At 42.4% G+C, this 13,933-nt stretch overlaps 1 protein-coding gene across 2 annotated transcripts in view; it reads left to right on the top strand.

Annotated features, from left to right (window-relative positions):
- HACE1 (HECT domain and ankyrin repeat containing E3 ubiquitin protein ligase 1) overlaps positions 1-13,933 on the top strand; it is a 299,062-nt gene that overhangs the window by 132,885 nt on the left and 152,244 nt on the right. Inside the window, exon 11 of one of the 2 annotated variants that reach the window (XM_069235476.1) lies at positions 2,725-2,875. In XM_069235476.1, coding sequence (XP_069091577.1) covers positions 2,725-2,875 — 151 coding nt within the window. Of the gene's footprint in view, positions 1-2,724; positions 2,972-13,933 lie in introns of both variants that reach the window. The other variant, XM_069235475.1, reaches the window with a different exon arrangement.

Below are 13,933 nucleotides of genomic sequence, written 5' to 3'. Positions count from 1 at the left end.
TTAGTCCATCTCCCTCCAGATGTCCAGATATGGAGCAGTCTTCATTTGGGCATGGTGTGCCCTGATTTCCCCTGACCATTAGTGACATCGCAGCACACTGATGCCACTCAGAAGGCCATACTGGAATTCCTCTATCTCCCTCTGGAGCACCTTTTGCCACAAGGATCCACTGGGCCCCTCAGCTAGGTTACCATTGGCACATCCGTCCTTAGCGCTGTCTGACCATCTTGACCTGTTATGGACTCCAGTGCAGACTTTCACCCTCGCTCTAAGACCTATGCTTTTGTCTCCCTCATCAGTGCGGATACTGATACCACTGGCGCTGGAGGAGGATCTGGTGCTGGTTCTGATGCATGAACCTAAACCGACATCAGAGGTGCCATTATCTTTTTGGCTCCAATTCTGGCTAACGTTTGCCATCACCAAGAGATGAAGATGGTGAGGATAGGGGGTGATCTGCCCCCTCGTTATACCTGTCCTGCAGTCCCACAGATGTTACCTGGTTCAAGGTAGGCTGGGAGCATTTTCAGTTTTGCCGCGCTCCCCTTTGGCCTTGCCAGTGCCCCATAGGTGTTCACAAAAGTGATGGTGGTGGTCTGCTGTAGGCCACTTGCAGGCAATCTATCAACCTGCGTTTTTCCTTTCCCCCTCATCCTTTTGAAAGAGGAGGAGAGGCTTCTTTGGCTGAACCCTGAAGGATTTTAAGCTTTTAAATTGAGCTTACCAAGCAACACTGTGTTGACGGGCGGCTTTTTGTGTAGCCCATCGGGGTGAAGAAAGGGAATGCAATGCAAAAGAGGACCCTGTCATGATGGATGATATTCTGCCTCAAGACCTATTACACACCGGCCAAGACGCAGCCACCAGATGATCTAATAGCCCATTCTGTTACGACTGCGTTGGCAGCAGAGTGCCAGTCTTTGACATCTGCACGGCTGCCAGGCTGTGACATGGGTGCCAGGGCCTGATATCACAAAACACTACTACCTTGGCAGTCCAATCCAGGTGAGAGAACATTGTGTCCACTCAGTCCTGAAAGACTGTTGAATTTTTAGTCCATTCCACAGAATCTCTACCTGGGGAGCTTCTGATTTGGTATCTATTCTAAGGTACGGCATTTGCGGAGAATGTCAAAAGAATGTTATTTATCTTTGGTAACTCTCTTTCCAGTGGATGCTGTATTCATCGTTTCCTCACTGCCCTCCCTGTTCTGTGGAGTGGCATCTTTTCAAGATCTGTAAAGGTCCCAAGTTAGGAATCTGGACACTGGTGCTATCAGATGTTTACCCTCCGCTTCTGAGGGCGCAGAGGTAAAAACATCAGCATTCTGAGTGACCTAGTGGAAATCTGTGAGTACTTTTGAGAGTGAACTTTACTTTGCAGCATAAATCAGCATAGGAGAAAAAGACTTAAACAATCAGTTAAAAATGATGAGGAAAATACTTCCCCTATCGGCTTTACCAATTGAAGTAGCAAGATTGCATCGTGTAAAGTTTTAGGTCAGTGGAAATTGAATTTCTTGGCAGCATTTGGCCGTTAGACGTAAACAGATTATCTAAACCGTATTCAAATTTGCCGGTAATGAAAGCTTGCAATGATATTTGTTGTGCAAAATGTCATTTATTGAAACAACAATTCTGACCATAAAAAGCATATTAAATGGTACAGTATGATGCTAATATCATCCATAGCGTAATATATTGTTAGCATATTCCCGTAACTCCACCACAAGTTGTTTTACATGATGCAGCCCATTAATCTACTGTTAATTGATCTACGATTCATTCAGCATGCTTCTTTGCTCATCTCCCATTGTTCACTTAATCCATCACTTACTTGAGTCATATATTTTTTTACCCAAACTCTGTCTTTTCCATTTTGTATTTATTTCTTCTAATTTCATCCTGTCTCAACCTTGTTTCTCACTGTGACTTTCCTCATGTTTATTTTGTCCTTTCTCATAACTTAGAATAGTTTTAGAAAAGTGAATGAAACTTGACACTCGATACTCAGCAACAGAGAGTACTAACTTGTGCCTTCCACTGCCACTATACATTTTCCAAGTATGACTGCATTTTAACTTTTTAACTCCCTTCCTAAGATTCTTGGCCCAGATCGTACTGCACAGTGCTCTACAGCTAAGATGAATTGTATCTTTCAAGGAATGTAGGTTAGCATTGTCATATGAACAGGTTATAATTTAGCCCCTTTTCTAGCTGCATAGATATTGACTACATCTATAGCACTGCCTTGTCCAACTTTACAAAGTGTATAATTTTATGGTTTCTCCACTATGACTTAGTTTTATATTCAGTATTTGGAAGCTAGAAATACAAGCAACACTGACACAGTTGAAATGACTTCCTGTAGCATTGTGAATGGAGGGTGTTCGGGCCAGGTTGTGTTCCATCAAAGCACTTGAAGGACCTTTGATAATGACTTTTTTACTAAGTCTTTTTATATATTTGGCAGATAGAAGAGATCAATGTTATGGAGATGTGGATAATCTTCAAGTTGTGCACTCCTTCCTCTTAGCAACACTAGAATATATTAAAATGTTATGTGAGTATTAGAGGAGGAGTCTGTAGATCTCAGATATCCCTCCTATTTTTAATGATGTTTGGAAGGACAAAATTCATAGGCAGAAGTGCTTTTTGTTTGACATTTCTGTTGGTAACTCCATGAAGCCAAATAAACATTTTCATCGTAAGTTTTCTTTTTCAGCTTGTCAAGCAGTTATGAAGCTCAAATGAAGAGTCTTTTACGGATTGTAAGAATATTTTGCCACGTGTTTCGCATTGGCCCATCCTCTCCCAGTAATGGAAATGACATGGGCTATAATGGAAATAAAACACCAAGAAGTCAGGCGTTCAAGGTCAGAAAAATATATGACGTCTTTAGGAAGATAGACGGTAAAGAGATGAATTTGACAAAGCATGCATACATTAATCAGACTCCTCCTGAACAGGACGTAAGTTTGGTTGATACCGCACATATCCGTTTTTAAAGTTTGGCCAATCTCTCTTTCCATATTTCTCTACTCACCAATCGGAAGTTTACTCTCACTATAAAATAATTGATTATTTTAAACACTTCTTGCCTTCTTTTTATTTAATTTCCAAAGTTTAAGATTTATGTTTTCTAATAATATGAAACTTTCAGCTTGTGTTTATTTTCTTTACTTAATCGTTTGTATTGGAAGTGAGACCTCATAAAAAGAACAATATGTTGAAATTAACTAAAATTAAAAAGTGGTGGTAGTAGTAGTAATTAATTATCCATCTCTTTATTGGTCTATAAAAAAAGAAGTATTCTCACACTTGCCACCTGTCAAACTGGGCTTATAGTTTTAAAATACTCACTTTGGTACATAAGTGGTTCTGTTGACTTAAAACCAACTATTGTGAACAAAAAATATCACCTAGCATCAATCTTTTGTCTCTCACTGTTTCCTAAAAATGTGTCCATTTGTATGGTACCTTGATCTACCTACAAAAGTGTGAGACTGCAGTACTGGGTCTCAAGCCCTGGAATCACCTTCTGCATCAACTTTTGAGGAAAAGTGCTCTTTTTGGTGAGCTGAGTGGTCTGTATATTTTTGTTCGTTAATGGCTGCATATTTGGTGTAAGGAATTCAACTTTTTGGCTTGGTCACCCATGATTTTCACCTTCTCATGAACAATATTTATGCTGGCATTTTGATTCTGTGCGCTGTGAGACTACCATGCAATGTCATGGTGCTGTGTCCATAAATCTGTACTGTAAAGTGATTCCACCCACTTGGGTTACTTAACTTTCCAGTAATGTACTGTATTTTAATTTGGCAGAAATTGCACCAGTGGTGTGAGTCAAATGTCATGCTGGCTGCAGTGTGAATTTACACCACTTGCATGAATGACAAAATTGAATGTCTCAAAAGAGCATCGTTACTCAGCTGAACTACAGTTGAAAGGCACTGCAGTGTCACATGGCAAGGAAAAATGCCTTTCCCATATGAAACAACCTACTTTTATATATTAGCTAATTCAACCCTAAATGGTGCCTTGTAAGCCCACATGTCTGGGTGCTTAATGTGTAAAAGTAGGGCATAGCCACTTTATTGTACTTTGGCCTAGGAAATTGATAGTGCAATCAATCAGAGTAATTTTCTATTCAGTATCAAAAACCTAATTCAATTGTGAAAGAGATTTAACTTTATAAAAGTGGACTTACTGGTATTTGAGTTTACACAGTTTTAGTATTTGCTTGCCACACTGCCCTGATCAATTGACAATACAAAGGGCAGCTGTCACAGTTCGTCATTTGAAAGTGGAGAACCCAAATGGGACAATCAAGAACTGAAACCATTCATGCCTATTGCCATTCATGCCTAGTGCCTCCTTAGACCTTTTGTCTGTTGTCTGAGCAAGATGAAAAATGAGTACCAGCACTGGCAGAGTGGAGGGAATCTTGTCTCTTTGGGGAAGTTGCTGAATTGAGGGGCAAGACTGGAAGAAGGCTAGGGACATTTTTTATGAAGGTATCTAGAAAGGCTTGCAGTAAACTGAGAAAGTAAGTGCTATAAGAGGCAGTTGGGATTTTATGGGGAAATAGCCAGAGTTGGGGATAGTGAATTCTACAATCATTGGCTAGTGCACACAATAAGGCTTTTTCCTGATTGACTCCTCCTCCTGTGAACATTCCTAGACCTGGGAAGACAATACATGATAAAGAAGGCTCATGGAATGTTGATGCCTTCTGGCATTGAGGTACTAGGACTGCTGTCCAGATGCTCAGTGGTTGGCCTACTGATACAACTGCTAGACACAACAGGCAAAATAATTCTTGTCTCCCAGAAGGTCCAGCTGACCATGTTAGACTGGTCCCTACAGGTCGGCAGGAGAGAGACCTGGTGTCCAGAAGCCTGCCCGACAACCTGCATGCTGCAGAAGTGACCAGAAAAAACTTTCCTAGGAGTACAACAAATTTGGACCTTTGTCATTTTTCTGTCTCCAAAAGACTGGGACAATGTGCTGAGAGAGTTCCCTGTGGAGGGCACTCCTTTTTTTGGCACAGGATCCAGGTTTTTCCTTCTCAGAGCATTATGGCAGACTAAAAAGGTCTTCGTAGGACCTTGTGATCAAAGTACCTAGCATGACTACAGTTTCTAGCTTTGCCCCACTGGTGGATTTCGACAACCAAAAATGTGATTATGTTTGAAGGTAAAACTTTGAATCGGGGTGAGGTAGCAGAGTGATCTCCATGGCTATGGAATCCTCTTTTGCCCCGCTCAGAGCTTTTGGCCTCAAAATCCAGAGGCATCAGCGGGAGTTTGATGATGACACATCAAATTTTGAGGGACTTTCACTGGCTTTAGCTCTTTCCCTGGTATGTTGTTGACTTGGGACTCCATAAAACATAGTGAGAAAGTAATAACTTCGACCAATGTCAGCCTGAAATGTCACCTAGGTTTCAGTCAAAGGCTAAATGCTACTTTCAGTTTGCGCTTTGTATTTATTTAGCACTTGTTGTCATAAAACTTAAAAAAGCAAATAGAGCTGGTCACAATAGGCATAAGGGCAGGGTGGTACAGCCTCACAAACCCTAGCTGGAGCATTACACTGCACTTTAAGGGCTCTAGCTGATCATATTACATATTGAGGGCTGTAACCCTGCGGTATTGTATTGCTTCAGAGAGGCACTTAGGCTGCATTGCTGCATCATAGTGACACTCCCCCACATCACACCGCATTGTAGGGTCACTAATCCATCACATTTCTTGTGTCCAAGCGACACTAACCCACCACATTGCACAGTCTTAGCAACACATGCTTGTCCATTGCGCAGCATTAAAAAGAGACTAACCCTTTACATGAAACTGCATCCTAAAGACCCTAACCCACCACACCACAGTGCACTGCTTGCTAGTGATGCTTTCCCAGAGTAATGCATTCTAGTACACATTAAACCGCTGCAATAAATGAAATCACATTAATCCACCACACTGCTTTCTATTTTAGAGGCACTAAGTATCAAATTGGATTGCTTCCTAGTGGAACAAACCCATCTCTATGTCCTGCATCTCAGGGGCACTACTCAGCATACTGCAAAACATTGCAGAAAACTAAAGCATTAGACTGCATCCTAATGAGAATAAGCCACCACTCTCTGTCTGCTGCATCCTGAACAAATCGTAACTGAGAAAAACCAGAGATGATGCCACTTCATAGGAAGATTTATTGACCACTGTGCACTCTATTCAACTTGCACTACTCCACTATTGGGACATAAACGTCCCCTGCATGGTCGGGGATGAGCACCCCTGCCCTGAATGCCCCTGCTGCATGAATATCTCGATACCTGGTAATGATTCTGTGCCGGGGTGAACATTGGTCATGCGTGTGCATCATGACATATGCCTGTCTGATGGTATTGCAGTCTTAATGGACCAGAAGGGTATACTAAACACTACCCTTGTCATGGTAGAGGGCTACTACCTTTACAAGGAGTTGTGACATGAGCACACTGCAACATACCTGTTTTCTGTTCAGTAGTGTGAACAGGACTTTTTACCCGTGTCGGGCCTACTGACACACTCATTTACATTTCTGTGACTGTGTACTTAGCTCGCCCATTCCCTGCATGGATTGTGTGCATTTCCTGAGCAGAATGGCATCAGTGTGGAGCCGCAGAGCACCTTCTACTGGCACGCAGAGGTACTGCTGCAAAATGGTTCCAGATGCAGTCTGACATCTAGGGAATTTTCAGAATGTGAGAAATATACGGTTAGATAGAGTCTCCATAAGAAAGTGCGTTATTGAAGGTAAGTAACTTGTTTTGAGCCTTTTGCACAGCACCAACACGGGAAACAGTCCTACTTTAAAATACTATAGTCACTGCCTTATTGGCAGTAAGGCCTACTTAAGGGTGATTATTAAATTAGAAAAAAGGTGTTGACCTGTCGAAAATGGTTTATTTTGATCGGTCTAATTGTTAGTTTAAAGTCGCATAGCCAGGCTACAGTGGCACACCAAGAATCTGATAGAGACTTCTAGCTGCAGATTCCTTAACTTTGAATTTCACAGGTGTCAGACTGGATCTGGAAGATTTTGGTGAACAGTACCCCTGCTTGCCATCAGGTGGCATCAATCGGCTTGGCATGTGCCATTGTCTGCGCTGGTAGTGACGTTGCTATACCTATATAGGTGCCACCCAGGTGCTCTGACATCAGTTCTTTTCTTTCCACCCCAGCCATCGCTGATCTGGATAAGATCTACCCCTCAGTCATTTTTTGACTGTATTTTTTCTACATTTTGTCATGTATTTTTGAGAATTTTCTTCCTGGTGTAAAGGATGTCATCTTGGAAGACAGTATTCAAGCCCTGTGGAGTCTGTCGTCTGTCGAATGTGGATCTGCACCTTGTCTGCCTATGGTGTGTGGAGCATGGCCACAATTTGGAGTTGTGCCCCGATTGCCGTGCCATGCACTTGAAGGCTTTGCGGGAGTAGTCCCTAAAGCTCATGGTGGCCCGACATGTGACTCCCTGCAAATCGAGGTCCAGGTCGAGAGAGCTCACAACTTGCTGTTGGAGGATCATCTGTCCCTTCTCCGCAAGGAAGTTACAGCTCTCTATGCCAAGGAACTATAGAGAGGGTTCTGGTGCTAGAAGTAGGCTGTGGTTCCTGTTTCCGCTACTCTCTGTTTCCCAAAAAAGACAAGGAACTTCACCCTAGTTTTAGATCTCCGAACCCTCAATCTCCTCTTCAAGTACGAGAAATTCAAAATGCTCAGGTTTTGCAACATCTGTTCGCCACTGCTGAGAACGCACGTCAGCAGTTTTGCACGATGGAGTTTCCAGCGCGGCTTCCGCTCTGAGACACTTTTCGTCTTGAGTAGAGCTCAGGCCTCCTGTACGCCTTTCCATCCATACCACTCCTGCATAGAGTTCTCAAAAAGATTTCTAGGGATAGAGCTGACCCCTTTCAGGGCCCTAGTTATTCATACCAGTGGTCAGCGCATTTCATGTCTCCGTGCTTCTGGCGTGGCACCTATATCGGTATTATAAACATCACTTCTGGCGAGTTCGATGCTGAAGATTCTTGTGGAGCCGATTGATGCCGCCTGATGGCATGCAGGGGTACTGCTCATGAAAATCTTCCAGTTCCAGTACACCTGTGAAATTCAAAGGTAAGGAATCTGCAGCTAGATATAGGGCCTGATTTAGAGTTTAGCAGACGGTTTACCCAGTCACAAACGTGACAGATATCTCATAAGATATAATGGGATTGTAATACATCGGACGTGATATCCGTCAGGTTTGTGACTGATTTTGCCCCTCCGCCAAACTCTGAATCAGGCCCATAGTCTCTACCATATAAGGCATTATTGAAGGTAAGTAACTTGTTCCACAGGTTTGATGGGTAGCTGCAGTGGGTTGCACAATGGGTGCTGCAGTTCACTAGTGGCATTTACTTTACAAGCCCTGGGTACACTGTGTACCACATAATAGGGACTTACAGGTAAGTTAAATATGCCAGTCACATGTATACCAATTTCAGCATGCTGAAAGGGCATAGCACAAGCATTTTATTACTAGTTAGCAGGAGTAAAATGCGCTGAGTTATATGGCCAACAAAGACAAGGTTCAACAAAAAGACAAAAAATCCAGGGCGACCCTGCCGAAAAGGCAATTGTTCAACACTTAGGATGTCCATATTACATCAGGACCTATTTTCAGTAGGTACAGAACTGCAGTGAGTAGGCAATCAGCCAAATCAGGCTGACAGCCCCATCTCTTTTGAGAAGATGTGTCCTTAATGGTTTCTGGCTAAGACTGGATAAAGTTCAAGGTGTTGTCTTTGAAACCCAAGGCTCTGCAGGGAAAAGATTGATTGTACTTTAGAGAAACTTTGTTTAAACAGCGTACTTTCCAATGCATACCCTCTGACACTGCCCCCCCCACCAGTGTTTCTAACTCTCCTCAGTAAAAGATGATGTAATTGTCGATTGGTACAGGTTTGTTAGTCGAAACCGGAATGTTTTTTTATGTGTATTGCATCTATATGTTAGTTATTTATTAGTACGATTTAAGGCTGTAAATATGTATATTTGACAATATAAAATATCACTGGTTGGTCTCCCTAAGAGAGGCCACGGAAAGGAAAGACCATACAGAATATTGTTACCTTATTTCAGTTGCCCAAAGAGGTCACCAGGGAGCCAGATTGATAAAGGTTGGCACCCAGCTATTTCCCCAAACTTTATTTTAAGGAGAAATTTACAGACTCTTTTGGTGCATTTAGGTTCATCTCAGTATTTATTTATAGCACATGCACCTTGATTTCAACAAGTGAAATCAGGTTTGCTCTTATTAATTCTGAAAAACAGACATGATTCCCGGGCTGGACTTTGTCAGCTGTTCTGTCTCAGTCTGGAATTAGCAGATTAAACAAGAAGGTACAGTGTAATAAACTCTAAGAAGAGTTTGATAGAAAGAGGAGATTTTGTGGATTGTCACATCGGCTTTAGCTCTTATTGATCAGGATCTTAGATAAAGGCGTATAATCAAAACTATGTTCATATAAAAATGGCACCTATATTTGGTTGATAACATTGATCACTCACTTTTAAGAGACGCAGTGTTTGCACCTGACGTGCCGCCCAACTTTATCAGTGCTGTGTGTCATTGCATTCACAACTCTACATGTATAAAATGTGGCACCACAGGTGAATGTACACCGTTTATGGGCATCAATAAAGGTTCCTGTAAATGTCTTTAGAAATTACCTGTTGTCAGTATTATCTCAGATGCTTCTAAACATCCTAATGCTTAATGGTGTGTCCATAGCTTTAGAACTGTATCCTGATGATATGGGTAAATAAATCAGAGTTGACTGCCATTTTTGGACAAGTCATCCATTAAAGATAACAATTTTAAAAATACCTCTTTGGATTCGTCTTGTTTGCAACATAAATCTTCTGCTGTAGTGGAGAAATATCTAAACTGTACAGCCGCCTCTTATCTGTGAACATTGTTCATTAAATGTAAATAGGGGATTCTTCTAGTTCAAACATAAGTACCTCTTGTTTACGCACCACTCCCACATCTGTAGTTACATCGGTGGGTATTAAGATAAGATGCACTTTAGCACCCATTTCACAAAGCTACCAACCATTAGCTCAGAACTTTATTGGTAGTTTTTGGATGCAATTTCGATGCAGTGATTTCTGCCTTTGCAAGACTCCTCAAATATTCTAGCAGAATTTTCTACGTTTCTTTAAATTTGGAATGCATTGCATTGCAATTGAGAAGTAAGAGTGTGTTGTGTTTTTGTAACTGTTTCTTTCTAGAGAGGCACTTTTCTCTACCATAAGAACAGACATTTTCCTTAGTGGATGCACTGACGTGTGTTAATGCTTAGCATTTTTGCACACTCTTTTTCACAGATCTCAAACACTGTATGTGTAAAGGTTATTATCATTTAAAGTTGTTTTGTAGTTTTCACTCCATTTTATGAGTTTTTATGTTTAATTTGTACTCTGTTTTATGAATTTTGGTATATTTTTATCTGAAAAGAACAAAATGGAATGAACAAAGTTGTTGCTTGTGGTATGCTCTCTTGCACTACGGCAAACACAGTTCCTGAGAGTAAGCCTCAGCGGACCCTACTAATGGACAAGAGGATATATATATTTTTTTCAATTGCTTCAGGATGGTCCTCCAGAATAGGTTGTGTTTGTTCCATATAGCCCTTACTAACATTTTGTGTTATGGCAGTGTTGGCAGTTATTATAAACAATATTTGTCATTATACATCATACATGCAACCTATTAAATTCACTGCAGTAGTTTAGTCTGTGTTCACTGTAGTATCGTAAACAATGCTTTACATTCGTTATCCACGAGAAAGCTAACATAAAGAATAAGTAGACAAGCAAATTAAAGATTTTCCATTATTCAAACCATGAACCCTAAATGTTTCTGTGTGTGTCGCCTGTACTTTCGATGTGTATGTAGCCAAATATGAATAGTTCTATACTATTTTGTGCAGTTTGTTTTAGCAATATACAGTGACATCCTGGTGCACTGATGGACATTCATCTGCTTTACCCAACAATGCTAACAATACAAAATCCCAGTCATATGTGGCTGCAGTGCTAGAACACTGACGGGCTGCTTCTGAAGTGACATTAAGGTCAGCTCTAGATCATTTTTACTCATCATGCAGCCATTGTCTGGTGGACAGTGCACAATTTTCCTTCCATTTCATAGCAGTGTTTCTTTTAGCTAATGCCAGGGCTAAGTCATTAAACTTTGAGTCTAGGACTACTGCCCAGCAGTCAAGTAAAAGGGATGTGTTCTGTGCACTCACTGGACACTTCGGTGTCAAGCCTATTATTTCAGACCACATTTGCTAAATTACTTGACATTGCCACACTGTGATTTAAGGTGGATAGTGACACCTGACACCATAGACAACTCTACGAGGCAATGTGGTACATGCATGCTATCCCATTGGGAGACGAGTAGATTTGGTGCAAATAAACACATTGCGTATATTTAAACCTGAAATTTCTACTCACCACTTTACTTCTACCTGAGAAACTCTTCCAACTTTTTATCTGTGAAAACCTTCCCGACTTTCTCATACCAGCGTACCTTCACTGTCTGAATGTTCATATTAAGTGTAGGTGCCGACGTCATTTATAATGTTGATACAGTGTGCCTACGCCTGCCATAAGTTAGAATAACAGAAAGCATGTCAGAGCGGGAAGATTCATTATGCTCATCCCCATGTCAGTTTAACTATGTTCACCAACTCATTGTAAGGAATTAATTGCCCTATTTTCAAACAATATTGTTCCAAAGGCACTCAAACAACTCCAGGGTCTCTGCCTCATATAGACACTCAACTGTGTTTATGCCTCCCTCTCGCCAAAAGGTCTTATCCTATGTTACATCATATGTTTAAACCTGGGCAGATACCATAATAGTAATTATGGTGCTTATAAGTATAGGGCACCTATTTTATGTAAATACCTGGACCAACAATAGTGCACACCCATAATTACCTGATTGAGCAGTCTCAGTGTCCCAAACATGGCACCCTGTAAAGGAATACCACACAGTGCAACTCCTATTTTAATTTCTTGACAGTCAGTCTTATCGGTCATCCAGCTCATCGGCCATAGTAGTTAAGCAGCCACATAATACCCTTCAAAGTTGAACATTGCAAAGACCCCATCGTTCGGAGGATGCTTTGCCGTTCCTATGGGAAATCTTTTTCAGCTACCCCTCCATAACAACCCAGACTGTAGGCTCTGCAGATTTTTTAAGAATTTAAGATCATAGGTATTGCTCTGAAAAAGTAAGGTAGCTAAGGCAGGATCAACATTTTCATTATTGCATCCCACCCCAGTTGGGAAATGGGGAGCCTATACCAGAATTGGATGGTGTGTCATATTGTCAATGTCACTTTATCAATCTTGCCAGACAGCAGTTGGGCTTCTCAATGATGCATATGAATACCCAGATAGTTAAATGTCAGAGGTGAGTAAGGATCTATGTAGCTTCAATCTGGTGTGATCTGTGTGCAAATGAATCAGGAAGAGGGATGATTTGTCCCAATTATTATGTAGGCTTGATACGGTCCCAAAGTCATGTAATACCTCCATGACATCAGGAAAAGTGGACAGTTGATTTCATAGGGAAAGGACAGCATCATCCTTGTATAAGGAAGTCATATGTGTGCTATGTGCAAGATGCATTCCTCAGTCCTGTGTTTTGTCTTTCAGTATAACAACTAATGTCTTTGTAGCTAAGACAAACAGAAGGGGAGAGATAGAGAGGACATCACTGTCTATTGCATCTTTGTATTTGCCACTGGGCTGAGGTTACGCTCCCTGTTCATACACTATCCAGTGGGTGGGTGTTAGAAATGGGGTCTCTAGTTGGCAGTCTGTTTGCACCCTGTCCAAGTAGGGACCCTTACTCTAGTCAGGATAAGAGAGATACCCGCTCAGATAACCCCTGCTCACCCCCTTGGTAGCTTGGCACGAGCAGTCAGGCTTATCTCAGAAGCAATGTGTAAAGCATTTACACATAACACACAGTAATAAGTGAAAACACTACAAAAGGACACCACTCCAGTTTTAGAAGAATAGCCAATATTTGTCTATATAAAACAAAACCAACTACGATAAAAATCCAACATACAGTATGAAAAATATAAATTCTGCAAGATTTACTCAAAAGTACAGTTCCTTGAAGTCGATAGCTCCACCTGGGGCTATCACGGCGTCATGATCAACAAAAACAACAGTTCAGGCCGGCCGCAGCGTTGCGGGCCAGCTACTGTGTTGGGAAGACCCGCAAACAGTTCCTTGGATTTGCAGGGCGTCGTGATCCTCGCGGTGAGCTCCAGAGAGCGGCGTCACTGACGTCGCGGTGTTGGTTCCAGAGTCGATGCAGGAGTTGTCGGGCCCTTGAGGTCACATGCGTTGCAGATCGGACTCCAGGCTGATGAAGTCAGGTGCGCAGGCGTGGATGGCGTTGGGCTGCGGTGCGATGTGGGGTGGTGCGACATGAGGTATCCGCAGGTCACGGTGCAGGCAGTGGCGTCGTCGTTGCTGAAGCGCTGCCGTCTTAGGCCCAAGCCAGCAGTGCAGGACGGGGCGGTGTTTCATGACCCTCACGAGTGGTGTCCACAGGCCACGGTGCAGGCAGGATGCCTGGTGACGACACAGGAGTTGATGGTGCTGGCGTCGGTGGACCGGGGCTGCAGTACGGCATGGGACGGTGCTTCATTTACCTCACGAGCAGTGTCCACAGGCCACGGTGCAGGCAGCGGCGCCGGTGTCAGCAGGAGCATCATCATCGGGGATGCCCAGGCTGCAGTGTGAGCAGGTGATGCTGGAGTGCTCGGCCCCCCAGGTCGTGGTGCGAGCAGCGGC

Source organism: Pleurodeles waltl, chromosome 5, assembly GCF_031143425.1.
Source record: "Pleurodeles waltl isolate 20211129_DDA chromosome 5, aPleWal1.hap1.20221129, whole genome shotgun sequence".
Lineage (NCBI taxonomy): Eukaryota > Metazoa > Chordata > Amphibia > Caudata > Salamandridae > Pleurodeles > Pleurodeles waltl.
Note: the sequence above shows the minus strand (reverse complement) of the source record. Positions and strands in the feature narration are given on the sequence as shown.